This window comes from Ruditapes philippinarum, unplaced genomic scaffold (assembly GCF_026571515.1).
Source record: "Ruditapes philippinarum isolate M1 unplaced genomic scaffold, ASM2657151v2 ctg6411_1_1_1_1, whole genome shotgun sequence".
Classification (NCBI taxonomy): domain Eukaryota; kingdom Metazoa; phylum Mollusca; class Bivalvia; order Venerida; family Veneridae; genus Ruditapes; species Ruditapes philippinarum.
In genome coordinates, this window is record NW_026855889.1 from 7,202 (window position 1) to 29,951 (window position 22,750).

The 22,750-nt window shown below is 32.7% G+C and overlaps 1 protein-coding gene across 1 annotated transcript; it reads left to right on the forward strand.

Moving 5' to 3' along the window:
- The first annotated feature begins 5,253 nt into the window (after positions 1–5,253).
- Positions 5,254–20,417, forward strand: LOC132744724 (uncharacterized). The gene is made up of 8 exons (XM_060733504.1): positions 5,254–5,319; positions 5,555–6,185; positions 8,252–8,515; positions 9,152–9,421; positions 9,641–10,194; positions 10,300–10,473; positions 11,269–11,432; positions 19,556–20,417. Exons 1-8 carry the CDS (start codon positions 5,308–5,310, stop codon positions 20,415–20,417), a joined length of 2,931 nt encoding a protein of 976 aa, XP_060589487.1. The 5' UTR covers positions 5,254–5,307.
- The last annotated feature ends 2,333 nt before the right edge of the window (positions 20,418–22,750 follow it).

Sequence of the window (22,750 nt, forward strand, 5' to 3'; positions counted from 1 at the left end):
AATGACCTATAATGTGTCGGTGTGACGTAAAACCCAAATCAAACAAAAAATATTGCTGCACATTTTTATCGGGAGGGTTTGGTGAATCGTTAAAGCTTGGACAAAATATTACTTTCACGTCCCAATCCAAACGATATCTTATGGAATTTTCATCCCGCGTCGTCCATTCATCTTCTGGCCAGCAACCAACTTTTATTTCCGTGGCTTTATTTAGGTTTCTGATGCTTTGTATGTTCATCTTTAAATTTGTCGGGGTCAGCGTTTTGTATTGTTTAACATATTTCATATTTTTATCCCCCCCTTTTTAAGTGCAAGAGCTAAGGATATCATGGTACGCTGTGCACGCTGTGCACGCTGTACTATCTTCCTTAACTTGTTTCATGGATAAAATTACAACGTGACTGTAAAAGTACTAGTAACGGTGTACGCAACCGATTTTGATTCTCGGTAATGACGAAGATGTATATCTATGTCGGTAACATGAATACCTTATACATTGCCATAAGAAACAGTGTGACAAAATTAATATTTTATTCGTAGCCACTTAGCTCACACAAAGAGTTATGATCACTGAAATAATAATATATGTATACAAAGATCTACAACGGAGAGCAGACTGGCAGGATTCTCAAATCAAGAAAAAATAGTCCACTGTAAAATGCAATAGACACACAGTCGCTGCGGGCTCAACAATTTAAAAATCCTCTGAATAATACTTTAAAGCATAAGCAATTAACAGTACCCACAAACAAATCTTTATATTGTTATTTAACATTTGACCTTTTATATCCATGACCTTAATTTTGCGCGAGACAACTTAACTCAATATTTGTGTTAAGTTATATTAAAATCGATTTATGTAATAGAACTTATACTCGCAAATGATTTATTTAGTTTGTTATTTGACATTGACCCCTGAGTGTTACCCTGACTTTTGCCACAGACACAGTCCGCCTCCATATGGAGAATATTTGTCCCAATCTATATTAAAATCCCTCCATGCATGTAGAAGATTCGCACCGGAAACGGGGTTTGCGCTGCCCCCAAGTGTCACACTCAATTACTCAAGATGTCACCTCTGGAAACTTCCTGTTTGCGGTGTTTTGCATAATGAATGTTCCATGTGATTCCCCTTTTTTGCTTTTGTTTGAATTTATCAAGCCTCTGACCTATGACTGGATAATTAACACTAGTCTTATAATTAATACTAGTAAATGAAAACCACTTTGTGAACACATTGGTGGATGATTAAAGGTTCAAAATCGGCACCGGAAGTTATCCGCTTGAAAAAATAACATTAGTGATCTTCCTTATTTTATCGTGATAGAACCGAAATAACATCCGCCTGAGATTTCGTTTTGATGCGAAAAAATTAACCACTCAGGCCTTCGGCCTTCGTGGTCAATTCCTACGCATCAAAACTCCAAACCGGTGTTAAATAGCCGATAAACACCTCTCAGGCCGATGTTATTTCTTAATTTTAAAATGGTCCGTCGCCTAATATATCTCACGAGCTGTGTTGTCATTTTCAAGCAAACATTCTGTTTAGAATTTTCCTACCTTTGAAATCTGTCAAAGGATTTAATAAAATCATGTTAAATTCATGTTTTGTTGAAAAACTATAAAATAACTTTGCTGTTCAAAAAGGGGAATGTTACGAATATTTATTAGAATTAAGAATTTATCTGGTGTGCTTTTGACAAAAGTGCATTGTTAAATATTTGCTCAGTACCCATCACAAGATATTCCACAGCTAAAATTCTATATATAAAAAGTAAAACCCCAGACCTAGCTAAGTATGTAGGAGCAAAGGTCTATATAAAACAAGGTCTGCTATTCAGTCTTAGGCCTGCTTTATGTTTCCCATAACACTTCAAAACATTGTGAATAAAATAAATTTTGTTTTGTTTGTTTTGGGTTTTAGGTCACATCGACACAGTATAGGTCATATCGCGACATTCCAGCTTTACTGGTGGAGGAAAACCTCAGGTGCCCGTTCGTGCATTATTTCAGATACGAACTGGTACCTGAGTAGAACCACCGACGTTCCGTAAGGTAGCTGGAGAGCTTCCTCACATGAAAGAATCCAAAGTCCCTGTCGGGATTCGAACCCACAGAGGTGAGGAATAAAATAAATAGTACTACGCCTGATTCATATGTATACGAAATAAAAAGCTTTATCCTTTAATTAGAAAAGAATACTGTTTAGTAAATGAAATTGTTTTTGAACGTTTTCTATGTTTATATGCATGGTTGGGTTAAAACGTGTGACTTATGCAATTAAAGCACACTCTAAAAATTGAAAAAGTTCATAATAAGATACAATATGAGTTACAACTTCGGAGGTACATAATTTTTTTCTTTCATTTCATTTAAACTGTATTTTTAACGGAAGTATTCATACAAGATACATCTTTGTTTTTGGTAAATTAGAATTCACATTAACTATACAGACGATGAATTAACTATTTGTTCGAGATAAAAAAAACAAAAAACACAGTACACTGCCCTGTAACGAAAACATCACGAGAAACGTCACTGTGAATGAAAATATATGTAGCAAAATCTTCAGTATAGCAATTATATAAATATTAAAAATTTCAATCAAAGATACACTATTTTGTAACCTTATTTGAGCTGATTTAACAGTAAAGAAGTGGAGTTACATTTACTGACTTTTATAGGTTATTTGCTTCAACCATTTCCAACAATAGCTTCTTCAACACTTTATATTACAAAATGTATATGTATGAACTGTAAACGTTGTAAATGTTGTTTAAAATCAAAGTCGGTTGTAAAAATGACACAAAAGTTTGTTACAATAAAACAATCATCCCACGGAAATGCTGATGGTTTCAGAATTTTATGACGGATGATATCTTAACTAATTCTCACAAACCTATGTGTTTCATTATCATTTCATTACCACGAATAAATACCTAATTTTCAACTAACTGTTACAAATTTGAACATGCATTAAAATGAATTCGTACATTGCACTATTGAGACCGCCTCCGTGGTCGAAGGGTTAGAGTCGATGACTTCAAATCAAGTTACCTCATTGGCGTGGATTCGATCCCCGGGAGATGCTTTGGTAGTTTAGCACGGAGGAAGGAAGTCTAGTACTGGTGTAACTCTCCAGGAACGATGATTAGGAAACTACCCGCCTATATGACTGAAATACTGTTGGGAAAAGGCGTAAAATGAAACAAACATTGCACTATTAAACTCGAGAAATTATTTTTTATTTTTCTTTGCAGTTATATTCAATGTTGGTGTTTAAAAAATTCTTAATAAGTTCAAAATACAAATCCATATTACAGGCCATGAATTGGTGATCCAGAATATGTTCCATTTTTTACGTTGTGCAGCTACGGTGTCCTACTTCTGATAGATCAGTTACTTCTGCCAATCATTCAAATGATTTAGAATCAGTTTCCCTAATTATTATATCACTGAATTTGATAAATACCCCGCAAAAAGAATATCATTTATTTCACATCAAGAACAACTTCAAACAGGCGCAACAGTTGATATTATTTGAATATAAACACACTGATAGAGTCAATTATTAATGAAGGTTTGTCAATGGTCAAGGTCATTTTGTGAATAACCAAATGTGAAAGTTTGTTCCTGTCCAATAATAAACCATTGGATATCAAAAACTGTAGAAATTGTTGGATCCTAAAGGTCAATGCCCTGTTAAGTCAAGGTAAAGTGAAAATTAACTTCTTAGATGGATTGTTTAAAGGGTTGTTATGTCCAAGCATGAATACACTATATCAATTTATAACAAATTTTAAAGCCAATTATAGTCTATCGGAGCACAATTTGATTTAATTACTTTAAAGGTAAATGCCACTTATGGATCAATATTAAATTGCGAAAATATTCACAAGAAGACACCATGTCAATTATTATTCTCAATGTTGTTTTACAATTGATTTAGCTGTTTATAAGGAGAAGCACACAAAGACCGCCAGACTAACAGACTAATGTTTCCAAATGCTGAAAACGTATGATAATATCTGGAATAAAATTTATCTTTCATATTTAAAATGTGTTTGATAAACAGATAAGACGGAAAATTACAACATACTATTAAATCATATTTTATCACTTGAATTTGAACTTCTGATACCATTATATACGAGTATATTTTGATCATCTATCATAGTTTATTCATAAATCAAAAGGTGTCAAGAAGGCCAGGTTGTACTACAATGGAGTGTCATCATCCCATGGATAGTTTTATTTGAAATAAGAATTTCTAACTCTTATGTTTTCGTATAATAAAATATTTTCTTAAACTATATTAACAATAATTGTTAGTTTATTTTAAATACCTAACAGTAATTTGGTTGTCCTAGAATTTCAAACTCATCTTCCTTTATGAATCTTTTCCATTTTGAGCTTGGAATTTAAATTCAAAATTATTTCATCTTACAGACTTAGTTTCATTGTTACTAATGGTCTCTAGTTGTCATAACTCACATATAATGATGTATAAGAGACAATATAGTCATGCCTATGCACCTGGCATCTTAATTGTATGAGTTGTCTTCTTTTTAACTTACCATATTGCTTTAAACACGTTATTTTGTACTATTGCGATCTTTCTACTCATAATTGTTGACAAGAAAGAAATTTCTGTTCGTATTTCATGTTCAATTTCCATCGACATGTATGAATTAATGTTTTTTATGAAATTCAAGGGATACAAGTTTACTATTTCAAGCGGCAGTCAAATTTTTAATATTAGATTACTTGTCTCAATTTTCCCGAAGTACCGGAAAATATATTATCTCTGAAGTATCAAACGAGAAACATTTTACACCTGTTTTACGATACTTGACACCTGTTGTTGTTTTTTTTGGAATGATAAGAACGGAAAACATATTACTTGAAATTTAAAGACTCGGTTTGAATAAGATAAAGTAAATATACAACACCTCTTTCTTCCATTACACTTGCTTTAGCGTTTAACACCAAACGTGTTGCAATCTTTTTCTTTATTATATTAAGAACCTTACATAATCGTTGCTACTTATTCAAGTATACCAACACTTGTATGATACCAAGAATTTCGTCATTTCGGATCAAATTCGGGTGTTATCAAAATTTGTTCCATAGGGTTGTATTTTTTCAAGTGATAAATGCATTTTAATAAAGATAACTTTGTACATATATTTAAAAGTTTTTGTTGTTGTTATCATTATTGAAATAAAATATTAATGATTGTTCTATCTTCAGAGACAATCACATATCATCCTGATCAGACAAATAATGGGAATATAAACAAATGAGATGGAACCATCGGTAATATTTATCATAACTTTTGTATTTACATTCCTTTGTAGATTACGCATAATAAATAGTTGCAAGATAATTGTTATTACTTATTTTTACCTTATAAATATGCTTGTTTGCTGACTTTGAATTATCCAAACGGAAAGTCATGGTATTTTCAAGTCAAAAGCAAGCGGACAAAATGCACGAAATGAAATATCAAACCTCTAAAACTATTCTAATAATATTCTAATTACTGTTACAGAAGAGCTGTGATGTCACTAGAGGGCATGAACACTACCTTTGTCATATATTATTACTGGAACAAGCTTCGCCCATCGCATTGAAGGCCATAATTAAAAGAGAAGAGAAAAAATATGGAAAAGATATTGGTATTTTGCTAAATGAGAATAGAGATGCGTTTAAAACCCAGTACGAAACAGAGTTTCTTCAATTAATTCAAGAAGATGATGTCAATGACGACATTGATACGTGGGACACACTTCAATTATGTGCTGTGACATTAGTTTTGTTTAAATCTGATCTAACTGAACCAGAAGTTAAAGCCATTCAATGTATATATGATCAGAGGAAAGATATTGAACAATACACCGAATGTGCCTCTTTAACATTCAATACCTACAACGAGAAACAACATTTATTGCACGATCAATTACTCGAGTTAATAACGCTCATAGACGACCAAGCTAAGCTTGATTGTAAATGTATGATGTTTTCATTTGAATCAAAATCTTTGAAATTAAGCAAAACACAGATAGACAAACTAACACAGACACATGATATCAAAACTCATCTTAACATTGCACTTGATGTAGATGTCGTAACAGAGAATGATATCATTGGCGAAGAGAACCACCAAAAGCTCCAGACCAATGGTAAGTATTTGTGTTTATATATGAATTTAATATTATTCATATGTTTACCCTGTATCCAAATACATTACTTCATGAACATGTTTGTATGCAAGTTTTTTTTTCCAAATGGTGTTAATATTAAGCTATAGCGATATAATTGATTTAGATAGCCAGGAGCGAATATAAAATTAAGTGAGCATTCATGTGTGTATATTCTAAATTTGTATTCAAAATGAGTCAAACTGATATAATACATGGTCAACCAAATGATATACAATTGAATTATATGCTATATGCAAAGTATATTATATAAATAACACATGGGTTTGTGGGTAACAGTAAAAATATCATCCCGAGGAAAATACTGTTACCCGAGGCGTAGCCGAGGGTTACAGTATTTTTACGAGGGATGATATTTTTACTGTTTCACACATTCCCATGTGTTATTTATTTTATTACCCCGAACAAATACTGTGATGATCTGAATTTGTCAACTTAATCTAATTGTAACAAAGATAAACCAAGAGTAGCAATAACTAAACTGTCCGTAACTTGCAAGTTTTAAGTGTATTGTACGCCTACTTGTGAAGCTGTTTTTTCTTTTATTCTTTAAGCAAGTGATGATTGCTACCAGTCATAAACATAAAATAAGCTGTGTTTTATTTAGAAAACGAAACACTAACCCATTGATAAGGTTATGATCTGTGAAATCTGATCATTCTGTATCCAGAATATTCTTCACATGGTTTTTGACAAAGTGCATTTATAAAATAACGATGATATTCTATAGATGTCTGTCCACGAACTCTATCTATAACGTTTCACTGGTTAAAATTGTTAAATAATCCTTTGTTGCATTCTTTAATCGTCTTCATGTTCCAGTTTGACACAACATTATTCACATTACAATTACTTCCGTTGAAAACAGATGTTTTCTTTTGACTATTCAACAAAAAGATATTTTATACGCGAAAAGAACTCTAGGGTGCAAAATTTTATGCGAGTCATAGTAACTTTTGTGATGCCCTATCGTCGAAAATGAGAATAAATCGAGAGGAAAATGGCGGCTATTTTATTTCATTTTATTTAGAAAATAGACCACATGACCAGATTTTATAGTGTTAAAAATACTGTTACGTATGTAACAGTAAAAGATTCTTAGTAACGTGGTACACTTGCATTAACAGTAAGAATAACTCCCAGAGGCCTATGGGAAATTAACATTACAAAACAGTGAGGAGTAATACCATAAAATATGAGATTGTCTTCGATTTGATAATGACACGAGCAGTATAACGCCTCGGGTAACATTATTTTTACTAGGGGTGATATTTTTACTTTTTCTCACAAAGCCATTTGTATAGAACGAATACTGCAATCATCTGAAAGCTTCAACTTAATCTACCTGTAACAGAATTGAACCAAGATTAACAATAACTCAACTGTCCTTGCCTAACAAGTTGTAAGAGGACTTAAAACGTTATTTTTCTTTTATTCTTTAAGGGATTTACCAGTCATAAACATACAATAAGCTGTGTTACATTTCCATTTCTATGGTATCCTACATCTGTCTACCACAACTGTCATGTTTCACTGATTAAATTCGTTTTTGCAGCTTTAATCGTCTGCTTGTTCCATTTTGACACATAGTTAACCCTATACAATAACTTCCTAAGAAAACGAATTTTTATTTCTTACTATTCAATAATTCAACTAAAAGTCAATTAAGACGCGAAATACTTTCAAGATGCAAATAACTAATATTTCTGTCTTTCAATACGTTATCTGGTAATGGCTCTTCGTGGTGAAAATCGAAAAATAAGAAGTTGAATAGAGAAAAACGAATTGCTTCCATTTTTGTTTTAGAAAATAAACCAAGTGACCCGATTTTATACCCTAAAAAGTACTATTATACTACCTATGTAACAGTACAAATGTCTTATGTACGTAGTTCACTTGCATTGACTGTATGAATAACTCCCAGTGACTTAGGGAAATGAACATTTCCAAAACTTGAGGGGTAATTATAAACAATAACTTGATATAGCTAAATACTAATGTTATCAACAAAATACAATATACTTCAGGCCAAAGGTTTACTGAAACACTCCAGAACAAAAATGTCTACATCAATGATTCAGCTATTTTGACATGTAAACTCAACATTCCAACAGATAAAAATGTTGAGTGGAGGAAAGATTACAAGCCGGTTGAAATGTCAAACAATATAATGGTCATGTGCAAGAATGGCAATTATTGGTTAGCGATTTCCCGTGCATCATTGGAAGATACGGGTCAATATACGTGTGTATGTGGCAATATTTCAACATCAGCTGATCTTACTGTTATAGGTATGCTTTAATCGAATTATAACAACAATGCTTGTAAATCTTTTTCAATACTTGGAAACAGATAAAGAAATAATCATACCTTACCATGGCATTCACTATTAATAACTTTCAAGTTTTTATATCAAGTAGGCAAAAATTATAATTATAACATTGAGATCTTTGATTAGGCTTTAACTTTAGTTTGATTGGCAATCTAATATTTTTTTATAATTTGTAACTAAACAGTTAAAATCGGAATAGGAAAAATCAAAACAGCAATTGATAAAGTGAAATGTAATTTTATGACAAGTACCATGGGCGAATATTAGTAACAGTTTATTCCATAACGAAAGCATAGTTGTTACTTTGATTCAATGATTTGGAAGCGTAAATATTTCTAACTTCGAAAAAAAAAACAATCTGCTAAGAAAACCTTGTTGCGACAACATTTATTTTGGGTTTCTTTGAGAACATCATTGCGAACATAAAATTGTTTGCGTCATGCAATACATTATTTTAATGTATGATTTCTTTTCAATACAAATATGTGTTTATTTTTTCATATATTGCAATATTAGATTCAATGTCGAATGATCTAAACAATTACAAATAAAGTGTGATTCGTTCAATCATCATTATCTAATTAATTTGTAACAGATGAAGCATTATGTGTTGTCGTTGATATGCCTGCCAATATTGAGGTAACTGAGAATAGAAACATTGATACAGAGTGTAAGGTGAACCTACTTACGAGTAAACCTGTTTGGCGATACAAAGGGGAAATTCTACAATCATCTGGTAGAAAGGTTATACTAGCAAAGGGCTCTACACACAAATTGATGATCACGAATGTAACATTAGACGACGAGGGTGAATATACAGTTGACTTTGGGAATGTCTCATGTAAAACAACAGTTCAAATACAAGGTCAATATAATAGATATGAATTTTATCTCCGTTTTATTTTACACTAGTTATATAGTTGGTTTTAATCTCTATCAGGTCCTTTACATAAAAGTCGTAAATTTTATTCAATTGGTTTCGTTCAAAGCTGGTGAATCTAAGAAGCAATCAATGCATTTAATTTCATACCAATTTGCCAGATAGCAGAAAATCATTGGTGCATTTTTCTTCAATTCATTTTAGTTGAAACAGACCTTATTCACAGAAAACAGATAACAGAAGAATTGTTCAGAAATTGGATGAGAGGAGCTCTAGCGTTAAAATATTTAAAAATAGGTTTAGAGGGTTTTTCCGACAAGGCTGTTCACAAACAACATAATGATCTAATGAAAAAACTTGGAAACTCCTGCAGCACTTGTACAGAGGAAAGTCTTCTCCCACATAAACAAGATCAATGCCCACGACAAAGAAAACATCAATGTTTATGTACCAAAGGTCAGAAACAGAAGTCAAGACAAATGTGCCCAAACGGGGGATTTTGTGGCAACGTTTATAATCAAATAGTTTATAAACATCGCTTTCAAGATCCATTATTCACAAATACAGATATCCAAAAATGGAGCAGTGATGCGTGGAGTGTTGCTACATGCTTTGTTAATACTACTGGCTACAAAGGCAAACAATCAGCTAAAGATGTCGACTGCTCCGGTTTACTTAGTATGTGTATAAACAACATTGATATAGAAATGATGCTTGGAGAAGTAATCATCGATGGTAAAATAGATGCGTTTACAAAGGTACTCATCTTCACCACAGTAATCATTGTTGTTTGTAATTTCAATTGAACAGTGTATATACATGTTTATATTTAGCCTTTAGATACTTAAGTGTTACTTTTGCAGGCAAGAGAAGCAAGGAACGATATTCTTCACAGTCCAAACTATGAACTATCTGAAAATCAACTAAACACGTTTATCATAATGTTCATAGAAGTACTAGAAATCCAGGACAAACATGGTAATACACCTTTGAAAGGGGAGTCAGGCGTAGAAGAAGCATTACGTTTACTAGATATGGTAATACTCCTATTGGAATGATATAGTATAACGTTTTAGGAAGTAGTAGAAATCAGAGTCAAACATGGCAATACACCCCTGAAAGGGAACCCCGGCGTTGCACACGCATTACATTTACTAGATTTGGTAATTAACCTAAAAGAGTAATGTAGTAATTATAAAGACAAGATTTGCCGGTTTGGGATACATTTTATTGGTTCTTTATTAGAATTTGTGTGGAATAAATCGTATTTCTCTCTAAATTAAGAATACATAAATCAAATTTGTAATATTTCTTGCACATTATACTTTAGCAAATTCTTAATGTTTACTATTTGTTATTTTGCAACAGGTGTATGATATAAATAAAAAAGTACATTCAGGTCCTTTTGCATAGGTGTTTAAACATTTTATTGCCTATGTTAGTAAGAACATTATTGTGTAAAGAAGTAAATACATTATTGACTATAATAGTAAGTACAACATTTGTATTTGTTCTAATGAATCACTCTGTATCCTCTTGCGAACGTGAGCTCGTTACCTTTTGCCTTTTCACACATTTACACAGACAATTATTTGAGTATTAAAAAGATTGCAAGAATACAGGATAAAAAATGTTCAACAAAGCTTATTACATGTTAACAATTCGGCAGTGTGTTGTAAAAAGATTTAACCTGGTAAATCTAAAGTTTATTTAGACCTACCCATGTATTAATTCTTTGCTTTCAAGGCCCAATATGCATTCTGTCATTTTTGTTATGACATCATTCTTCAAATGAGTTTACGGACCGGAGTCCTATCATAAATTTCTTACAGGTGCAACAAAACCAGATTGAGATAAACCTTGAAAAGGATATGAGAGAACTAAGAGAGCATGGGATGTCTAGATTAGAAAAGAAATACCAAACAGCACAAAAACAGGCAAGTTTTTTAGCTAATGCATTTGAGTATTGTTATAACATGCTTTTACGACCGATAAAGTAAGGCAATATTAAAGTAAGGCAATGTTGATTTTCAAGTCTCATAAAATGGATATTAAGTTCAAAAGCTCTTTGGAAAATACTGTGATTCTAAAGGTGTTTAATTGTATACGAATCATTACTGAGAAAGAGATGTTATCACTTGTTTTTCTGTTAGCCATCATGCACGCTTGATTAAATAGCCTCGTTTAGATTTCTTTAACTTAAAGAATACACTGAGGCAAATATTACATTCGTGAGTAATTGTAAAGAATATAATTCTAAATGGCATGAAAGTGTTATTACGTAAATAAACTTCGTGGTCATCAACAGTTCTTACCTTCCGAATTCTATTTTAGATAATCAAAGGTAGTATTTGGACGGAGGTATATAGTGTTCCGTCAATATTATAATGGGTCTTAGAGAATTAGGAATTAAATGAAAATTACTAAAATCAATATAATTAAAATGAAGTTTCTCCTTCGTCATGTTTATGTACGATAAGCGCATGATTCAAATAATATATATAATGTAACACTTTGTAAACTTTTCTTTCTTCAGCATGAATTGAAACTTCAACTGATAGAGCAACAGATAAAAGGTTTGTCCTTAAGTTTTAATTTGAACAAATAAGAGCTTGTCCTAATTCTACTTGGCCATTAGACCATGATTTAAAATTAAACATAATTATTAACGAGATATGTAACAGTGTAGTTCAAAAATCCTGTATCCGTTTGAAAAGAATTACATTTATTCCTTTAAATTGCACAACTTCATACATTGGTTCCTTTTTATGATAGAACTGTTGGATTTGACAAAACAGTAACATTATCCATAATTGACATAAGGTTTTAAACATATGTTATACTGATATACTCGTACAAAATATATAAATAGCTACAAAGAGAAAGAAGAATTTAAAGAAAATGAAGCTACAAAGAGAATCAGATTTTGAAATGAAAATGATGTTTGAATAGACATATATCAGGAAAGAGGTTTGAGGATTTGACACCAATAAATGTTGATATAAATGAGGTCATGCAAGAAATATTTTCTTTATTTCTATAAAAATAAACAATCAAAAGAAGATCAAATTTCTTAAAAAGTATTGCTTGTAAAAGAATCATCAATTAATAATTATAGTAATTTCATCTGTGATAGAAAACATACTATATTATAGTCATCACCTTTGATAAATATTCGAGTGTTGGCAGAATAAGTAGTCTTTTCGTTATAGCGATTGGCCGATGTATCATTTGGTCTACACTGTCAGAGATAAAGTGAGCGACTAAATAGTTTCTTTTGATCCAGTGATGTGGTTTTGACCCCCGCTGTTGCTTTGACGTTAATAGCATCCGAGGTTAGCCAAAATTATCCCTTTCTGTTTCCGAAGTTATATGACCTAAACTGTGTTGACCAGTACGCCGTAAAACCAAACAAACAAACAAACAAAGCTAACAAAATATTTTATATCGGCAAATTCCAGCATTGCTTATAGTTATTTGTATTTATTTAACAGTTAACTTTTAATTAGAATAATACCTTAATTCCTGAAAAAGTGCAAGGGATTACCCGCTGGTTTGTCTTTTGTATTGTGATATTCTGACATGCTTATTCTTTACAATTTACCAAAAATTTTATTTTAAGCTTGTAATTGCTGTTTTCACATTTTTATACATGTTTTTTCTTCTTCTTGTAACTGATCGTATTTATTTTATTTTGTAAACATGCAAACTATTTTTGCATGATTATTATTATTAATTTTTTTTTATCTTATCAGTAATCAAAATTAGCCCTTTATAATCAACAGCCTTCTGTGTAGTTTTATTACTAATACATTGTTTTTTTGTGTTTGCGCTGTAATTGGCCCTTCATTTATAGGGCAGATAATTTGTACAACTTATGAAAGTAACAACCATTTTCTGAACATGAGGAATTTTTGCACTTCGATTTTGAACAACATATTTCTTAGAGGTTAATACTTAGTTCCCCTGCTCGCCATTGTGCGATAATGGCCCGACGATGTTCATAATGACACGAGGACCGCAGAACCTCGGTGTCCAATATCACCACACGGCGGGCAGGAAACAAGTATTAACGTTTTTAAAACCTACGGAATACCGTTGATGTCATCGTGGTCAGCAGATTTAATGTACTGTACGTCATTCGAAAAAAATGATGACCAGCTAAACGTATTGCACTATCGTATTATCGCCATCACATTATCGCATTGTCGCATTATCGGACCGTCGTCATCGCATTATCGCACCGTCGTATAACCACGTAGACCTTACGGTTTTCCATAAATACCTACATTTCAATATCGCCGCTTATCTTGGTTGTCGCAATTTCTAAGAAACGTACAGGTTGTCAATTTATACAAATATGTCTGTCATTCAGTTAACAAACTAGCAATTGATAGAAGGAAGGGGTGCAGACCTTTTGCACATATGCTTATAAATAAACACGAAACTTACAGAATTATAGGTACAAACAATGTGTTCATACATTTGGTTATAATAGCGGCTGGTTTCTTTTTATACACCAGTTTTTGGCAAATTCAACACATATTTCTGAGCGCTTTAAAAATGATTCAATACCAGAAATTAATCGAAATTAGGTGTGGAACTAGTTTTCCCCAAATACAAGTGCATACGATTATATATGAAATTGATATTGTATAAACGTACAGTCAGTTTTATACATGCAATAGAAATTGATAGAATGTGTATGCATATACCCAGAAATACACACCGCGGTATACCGTACCCCGGATATTGCTCGATATTATGAGGACTTTCATCCCATTTCGCGACTTTGAACGAGGAAAGAAGGTATGTTTAGTGACGATATTTAGTCATTTTGAATTTATTAGATATATATTTTGTTGAAATAAAAATACTTCGATAATTTCTCTAGTTTATAAAACCCAAAAAATGTTAAGAAATAGCTTTGAAATGTAATTAGGAGGTAAAATTCGTCTCTTTGCTCACGTGATAAATGAGCTCGGATCAGTCAAATTTGATTTTTTTGTGCATATACATCCTTAAAAGAAAAACTTGAATCGAGTGAAATGTGATAATGATGATAATGTTTATGTTGTAAATGTTCAATCAACAATAGAACCTCAGATGACAGTGCATTTTGAGAATAAATACACATGAAAGTGTACCGAGTATTGCTTTGGAGTTGCCCGTCGGTGTCACGAGCATTGCTTTTTAGTGTAACGAGTATTGGTTATCAATAAAGAGTAAATGCAAGTAGTAAACACAAAGTATTTACCACATTTAATTTTAAATATCTCTTATAGTGTACATGTATACTTATTTACACTATATGTGCAGAATATGCAGAATTCGGAGGACTGAAAAAATCTGCGAATAATCCAGATTTTCATTCCTACTCGTGAAAAATCTCAGTTTTCTGTATTTAAAATGTTCTCGTTGCTATCGAAGGATCAACCTTTCCAGAATTTGTTAATAATTATTGCATATCTTACTTTAAATAGTAAAAAAATGCATCCAAAGTGCATTAATACTGCCTCAAGATTGTCAATATTAGACGGTATTGAGCAAGTGTGCCAATATCTAATATCAACCGACTTCCTACTTTGCCAAAAATCCATATAAAGGTAACTTTCGGGCATTTTGCACCTGCACTCTAGCAACGGCAGACCGTCTGCACGTGAAATTTTGTTACGCCTTAACAATGAGTTACCGTATGACTGCCGAACTGGTACAGCTCAAAAAACCGAATAATGGTTTTTGATAAGATTATGATAAATGGCAGCAGATGCAATAAAAAGGTTATGTTCCTTATAACCTTTTACCTCATAAAGGCGTGTGTTGAAGGTTTTACACCCCACCCCTTTTGAGGCCTCAAATAGTGTAAAACATGCGCTATTTAGGCCACAAACACTGTTTTTTCGTTTGAGAAATGTTGTTCAAAAGAGTGATCACTTTTTCGGCGCCACCCCCATTAATAAGGTACATCAAGGGGGTTACACAGGGGGGATGTGCCCCCTTCTGTTTGCGGGTTTGAAGTGGGGCAGCAGCCCCTCTAATCGTCGAGAAAACTTGTTGGGGGCTAAATGGCATCAGGTCGATTTAAAGGTACCGTGTAATCAACGCCGAAAACCTTAGACTTTATCTCAAAAATTGAGAAGTTGGTGCACTTTGAAATCAGTTTTGATGGGGAAAAACAACGCAAAACTGAGATTTTTGGCAATTTTGAGACGCCCCCCCCTGTTGCCATGGTAACTGAAAATTTAAAATTGAGCATGCTATTCCACAGGCTATGGTCTAGCTAACATTTGTGCCCAGTTTGATCAGTATTGAAGCATTTTATATAGTTTCATAGCAGTTTGAACTTGTAACAGGAGGCTTAATTATAATTCAATGAAAACAGCCATTTTTCGCATTATGCTCATGCAGTAAAAGGTTAAGACGATTCCGGCATGCTTGGACGGCATAAGTCCTCGGGCCAATATTTTATGAAGTAGGTCGATAAGTTTCTTAAGGCAAACTTGCCCTGGCATCTAAATATGTTTTATTTATTCTTGTCCTTTTCAGAGATCGGTCTTCTTGATCAAAGTTTCTTGAGACATGTATTTAAAGTTTTTTATCGTCAATTTTGATGGTTCTACCCTGCTTCCGACCCTGCATACACTTTATTTCATCCATAGTGTGATTTTCAATCAAATGGGAAATTAAATCTCTGTATTTGCCAGTAGAAAAATGAACAGTAATAAAACTGAAAATGCATTGTTGAATCTGAAATATTTGAATAAATATCATTTAAACAGTACATTTTCAGAAAAATGAAATTGAATCGATAAACAGACGTGAAAAATAGACAAAAATATCGATTTTCCATACTTATGTGCTCATATTGTTTTGCAATACTCTGTACACTAAAGTTGGGCTATTTTGCAATACTCTGTACACTTAAAATCAATACTCGGTACACTTTCTTGTATCTTTTTTGGCCTGTATCTTTTTGTACTTTCACACTTTTTGCCTGAAATTTGGACAAGGCAAATATAAAAAAATTGCTCGATTCAATTTTTTAATATTGGTAATATAATAATTTCTAACGATTCTACAGTATCGCGGTCAGTATTTTCTAGTGAGCAGCGGATCGTTTAGGGGTAGTTTTATCAATTTTACAAATACCTGTAATACTTTTACGTCTTTTAGAGCTACAGAAATACCTCTAGATATAAAAAAACTCATTGAGATAAATGAAATAGCCATTAGTTTGGAAAATATCGTCGCTGAACTTACCTTCGTTCCCCGTTCAAAGTCGCGAAATGGGATGAAAGTCCTCATAATATCGAGCAATATCCGGGGTACGGTATACCGCAGTGAATCTCCGTGGGACAGAATTTCAATGACCGTTTTGTGTCTGTCAAACATGTGCATATGTATATTGAATGTCTGTTAATCTCGGGTACATGTATAACAATGTACATTCAAAAATGGCTTATACTCTTAACGTTTAGTAAACTTGGTTATAGAATTGATAAATACAGAATCCCTAAAGAAAGCCCAACACGACAAAATTGAAAATGTTGCAGGCTCGGTTTGATTGAGCCTGTTCATGGACGGTACTGGAAAGTGCAAGTTATCGTCCACGCCCCCTAGCACCGGCTTAAGCAGAATTCAACATTTAAACAAGAAATGGTAAAATTTTGAATTTAGAAACATCAGCAGATGTTTAATTATAAGCATTCTTAATGTGGAATAGATTGCCCTGATTCTATCCAGTAATGACGGATACATAATAATTATGAACTGATTTACGCTAGATCTAACGGACTTATACTTACCAAAGGCAGTCGGTGCGTGGCATGGATAGTATACATGTACATGAACACGCCCACTCATTTGTATGCCCTTGAAGGGGGCATAATATAATCGCACCGTCTTCTGCCCACTTCATTCGTGTCCGGACTGTAACTTTGTCATACATTGAGGGATATTTTTAAAATAACTTGGCACAAATGTCTACCACATCAAGACGATTTGTTGCGTCTAAGAACCACACCCCTGCCTCAAAGGTCAAAGTCACACTATCATTTTGAAATTTCACATTGTCGCAATTAGCGTAAATAGGTACACACATTCGTGTCCGGACTATCAAGACGACGTGTCGCGATTAAGAATTAAGTCTCTACCTTAAAGGTAAAGGTTACATTTTGAAATTTCATATCATTACAATGAGAATTATTAGGTTCAATTAATCGTGTCCGGGCTGTAACTTTGTCATGCATGGAAGGATTTTAAAATAACTTGGCATTAATGTCTACAACATCAAGAGGATGTGTCGCGTTCAATAATCACGTCCCTACCTTAAAGGTCAAGGTCACACTACCATATTTGAAGTTCATTTAATCACAATTAGAGTTTATTAAATAGGTACGCATAATCATGTCCGGGCTCTAACTTTGTCATGCATACAAATCTTGATCCGGATATTCACGCTGGTACCGAGCTTCGCTTAATTGTGACTATGCAAAACGGGGTACGCATCAGGTATTTCCGGGTCGGGATTTGTATACATGTAATGTGGGAAAATTTAAAAAGTTAACTGCAAATAACTAACTGAATTTTCTGTTTCAACTGTTTCCATGCACTGACATTAGTTTGTTATTAAGAAAAGATGATTTATGTTCATAATCGTCTTCTTTCGGCTCGGTCAAAGGATGTCCGACCTAGACAAAAAGTGCATTTCCGCTTTAAAACTCCATCTTTTGCCGTACCAAGCAACTGGTCTAATATTGTACATTTTCGAAAGATAAATTATTTCTGCGTAGATTGCACTTCATTTGGTGAAAATTGGTTGGTAGACAATTAACAAAGATCTCGAAGGTAAAATAAAGCCTGGTGGTGGTTTCGCTGGCGAACCTTTCTACCTTTACTATATTTATAAAGCAAATTTCCTTTGTTGTTTTATTTAAAATAAGATATTTTTAAAACATTTTAAGTGAAAAATATTTTATTAGTGAAAAGAAAAATTATAAAAACAAGTGGGCGTGGTCATGTACATGTATACTATCCAAGCCACGCACCGGCTGCCTATAATACTTACCGATGACACCGATACCTCTCAAGCGGGAGAAATCATTGTAAACGGCATCAATGAGCGTCCTATTATAATTAATAGATATAAATTACTTAATCAGGAAACAACACTGATATTCGAATAGTAATTTAAATCAAGTACATAATTACAATGAAAAAACAGTTTAAATATACACCATATATACACAACGTAAGAGGAGTTATCTAAAAAATATCTCTTGAACGTCAGCGTGTACTGTAATGAAAATTTATCAGGACTAACAATTTATGTAGAACCCCCCCCCTCGCTAAACATCGCATATTTCTTCTAGGACGTCATTTAAGTAAAACTCCTTAAAATTATGAACGTCATTTCTTTTAATTTTTGTTGATATTGCTAGAAAGCCAAACGCCGATATTGTTAACAACGGGAAAATAACGGACACGCAGAAATTAGTAAATCGCGCAATCATAAAATTTTGTTGTAATTTGGAAATGATACCTACTAAAACATTACAAACAATCAGCAGGCGGGAAGATAAAATAAAATTTCACGATCATTAGTGTCGTAAGAAATTTAGTGATGGAAATTACTTTGAGAAGCAGTAACGGTCATTGACTGCGTAACGTTGAAGCACATTTTGTACTTTATTATGACGTTGACGTCAAAATTATATTGGAGTGCGCCGCTGCGATCGACATGTGTTTATGTTACATTAAATATTGTTGTTTTATCTGAAGCTACTTACATGATTTTTTCTATGTTTATTTGTTAAGCAGTGTAAAAATTTCAAATCAATATCTCAAATATATTTTTAGCAACAAAGAAAGTCAACGAATTTTTGTATAACTCCTCGTATATACACAAATGTCATATTGAAATGTTAGCCAAGTTATTAAATGTCTATAATTAAAGTAATGTCATTAAAACTAGTATAAAAGTCCATAGAACTTTCTGCACTATGCTAGATGATTGTATAGCTAGTGTTTGTCGATACTTTTGTTTGTGATATATTTTGTATTCATAATAATAAATGGACATTGTGTCAAAATATAATTGTTTTTCTATTTATACAGCAGATGTCTTGGAATAAAACAAGTTATATCTGAAAGGTCTTACGTTGAACAGAAACGTCGTCTCAACATCAAAAGTATAAAAGGATCTTATAACGTTAGTGTACGTAATACTTTAATAAATAGCGACAACAATGATCAAGTTAAGTTCTTTATCGCTAGAATGTGTATGCTTCCTAATAGTGAAGTTCTCCTTGCTGACGTCTTGAATAACAGACTGAAGAAATTGAACAGTTCGTACAAGGTAGTAAGTCACTGTGATGTACCTGAAGATCCCTATTCTGTATGTTATATAGGCAACGATACAGCTGTTGCTAGTTTTGGAGGCAATTCCATACAGTACGTGAATGTGTCAGGTAATATAAACCTCAGACAAATAATGGAGCTAGATCATGCATGTCTCGGTCTAGCTTGTCACGGTGACACACTCTATGTAAGCAGTGTAGACACAGTTTACAAATATGACAAATACTGTAAACAAAAGCAAGTTATCTATGATTACCGTGAACATCGGCACACGTTCATCATACACCCAATTGCTATAAGTGACAATGGTGAGCGAATCTACTTCAAGACAATTGTAGGTGTAACTACAATAGACGCCAAGGGAAATCATATCAGTTCACATTTTGACGACGAGTATAACATTCGTGATATATGTATTGCTGGTGAAGGTATTGTTCTTGCATTAGATGTATCAGGCAATAATCTTCATCAGCTGGATTATACAGGAAAAAAGCATCAGACTGCAGATAGCAGGCCACTTACTGCGCGTTCTATGTGTTTCGACAGAGAAAGATGTAGACTTATTGTTTGTGGTAGTCAAGACAAGATACATGTTTACAAATGCGAATATTTGCCAAGTTAGTTAATAAAATTGTTTTGATAAACCAAGACGCATATGAAGAACGCATCGCTAATCTACTTTTGTTTATCAAATTTATAAGTTTGTATGTTTGCTTATTTCTTCAACGAGTCATTGCTTAATATTTTGATATCACACTGATGTACCTTGAATGTATTTATAGTGACATGTATATATTAGATAGCTTTTCAAAATAAAAGTTGAATAGTGACAAGTTGGGAATCCAAACAACAAGGCAGTCTTGGTTTAAGGCTTACGAATGAACTGATGATTGATTTATCCCGCATATAGCCATTGTAACTAACATGCCGACAAATTGCTAATTGAGCGTCTACATTTTGTCATATCTTAGAACCAGTTTTAAGGAAAAAAATAAATAATTGGTCATTTATTGCTCATAAAAATAACAAAACTTCATTACAATTTATCAACGGAAAAATATACAACAGAAACATTCATCGTAAAAGACCGCAGGATGAAACTATATTAAAGTCTTATTTGACTATTTCAATACTTCTCAGTAGGTCTGATCTTGCAAGCTTAATATAGCAATTTTGCGTTTTCGTTAAGGAAAAAATAAAGACCGTTTGAAAGTTGATTTTTGTTGGTGGTGGGGGTGGTTGTGTGCGTGCGCGCGAGTGTGTTTGTGTGTGCATGTGTGTGTCTGTGGTTTGAAATGTATTTTTTGTTTTACAGCAAGCACTTTGAAAATGTCAAATGATATTACTTATTATGCCTATTAAGTTATAAATAATCAAAATTTATAAGTAATAATCAATAAATAATCAAAATTGCATAGTAATACTGTTGATATTAAGGAGAAATACATGTATGTGCAAGAACTACAGTTATATCGGGATGGATAATAATATATGTACAAGGTATTATTTTTTGCATCATATTTGCATTATTTCTAAATAGCTAAATATGCGTTTGTATTAACCTTCTAATTGCATACTGATTATATCGGTCAAGGCACACAATATATTAATCTTTGAAATATTGTTGGTAAGTTCCGTGAGATGTTGGCAGTAAAGTGTGATTTGATATGATTTGTGTCTATGAAAACGATACACTCAGCATTAAATCGCAATAGGGAAAACAATGCAAAACGTGTAGTAGAATCCAAACCGCATAGGTTTATGTTTTTTTTCTGATTTTTAGGCTGGGTTTGCTTTTTATGCTGTTCATTTTTCTTAAAAAAATGTTTTTTCCCCTTAAAGGAAAATAACATTTTCTCTTTTTTAAATTTGGGATTGTTTTAAAAATTAAAATTTAATATTTATTTCGGATTTAAACAATGAAAAGGGCATTTTTAAAACCGTTTAAACCAATTCAAAACGAGTCCCTTTGTTTCTCCATATAAAAGCGTGGGGAAACGATTTTTTTTTTTAAAAAAAATAATTTTTCTGCAGAAATAAAAGAGTATGATTAAAACAACGACAACAGTAGTAATCGACCCACATTCTTTTTATACAATTGACAACTTAACTGATTGTGCTATAAAAGAATTGACGACGACGTATACTTTAAGCTGGTGTGAGTTTTCGAAACATGAGTTATTTTCTCCATATAAATTCTCGTACACTACACGGAAAGAACCGAAGTGGGATTGAAAATTCAAATGAGTGCTATAATGCATTAATAATTGACATGGCAATAAAGTCAGATTAAACATGTAGTTTAGGGATGTTGTGATTATTTCAATCCACTTTACATGCTTATTTAGAGCACGGGATACAGTTAATGGAATCAATGTAAATGTCAATGTTAAAATATAGGCATACGTATGTCGCAGGTAAAGAAAATTACCTCTACAATCCCTTAATCCCAGAATGCTTATATTCTGAATTGATGCAGAATGCCGTGACACTGTAAATTGCTGTTTGCAACATGATTTACAATAACACTGTCTTTTCAACTGCTTTACCATTAATTTGTTGTTAAAAAACGTTTCTCAATGGCGCATAAATGTTTGACCAATAGGATCGATTAAACATTTTTTTAGACAAAAATAACATTGTATTGTAAACGTTAGGTTTTGAATCTAAAACAAAATAATTTCATAATTATTTATTAGAAGAATATAATTCTTTTGTTACATGTTATTTCCTTCATATGTGACATTTTAATCCGAGCACAATAAACAGAAATGTCTTCATATTTATTTATAGTAAGGAACAGACCATTTTAATACTATGTAGGTAAGTGAAATGTTGCACGTCTTGATTGCTGAATATTGTAAGAGTGATGATTTAATGTTGCAATCGCTCAATCGGTAGAGCCGTCAGCTCTAAAAGAACCTCATTAATGGCAGAAAGGTAGTGGGTTTCAAA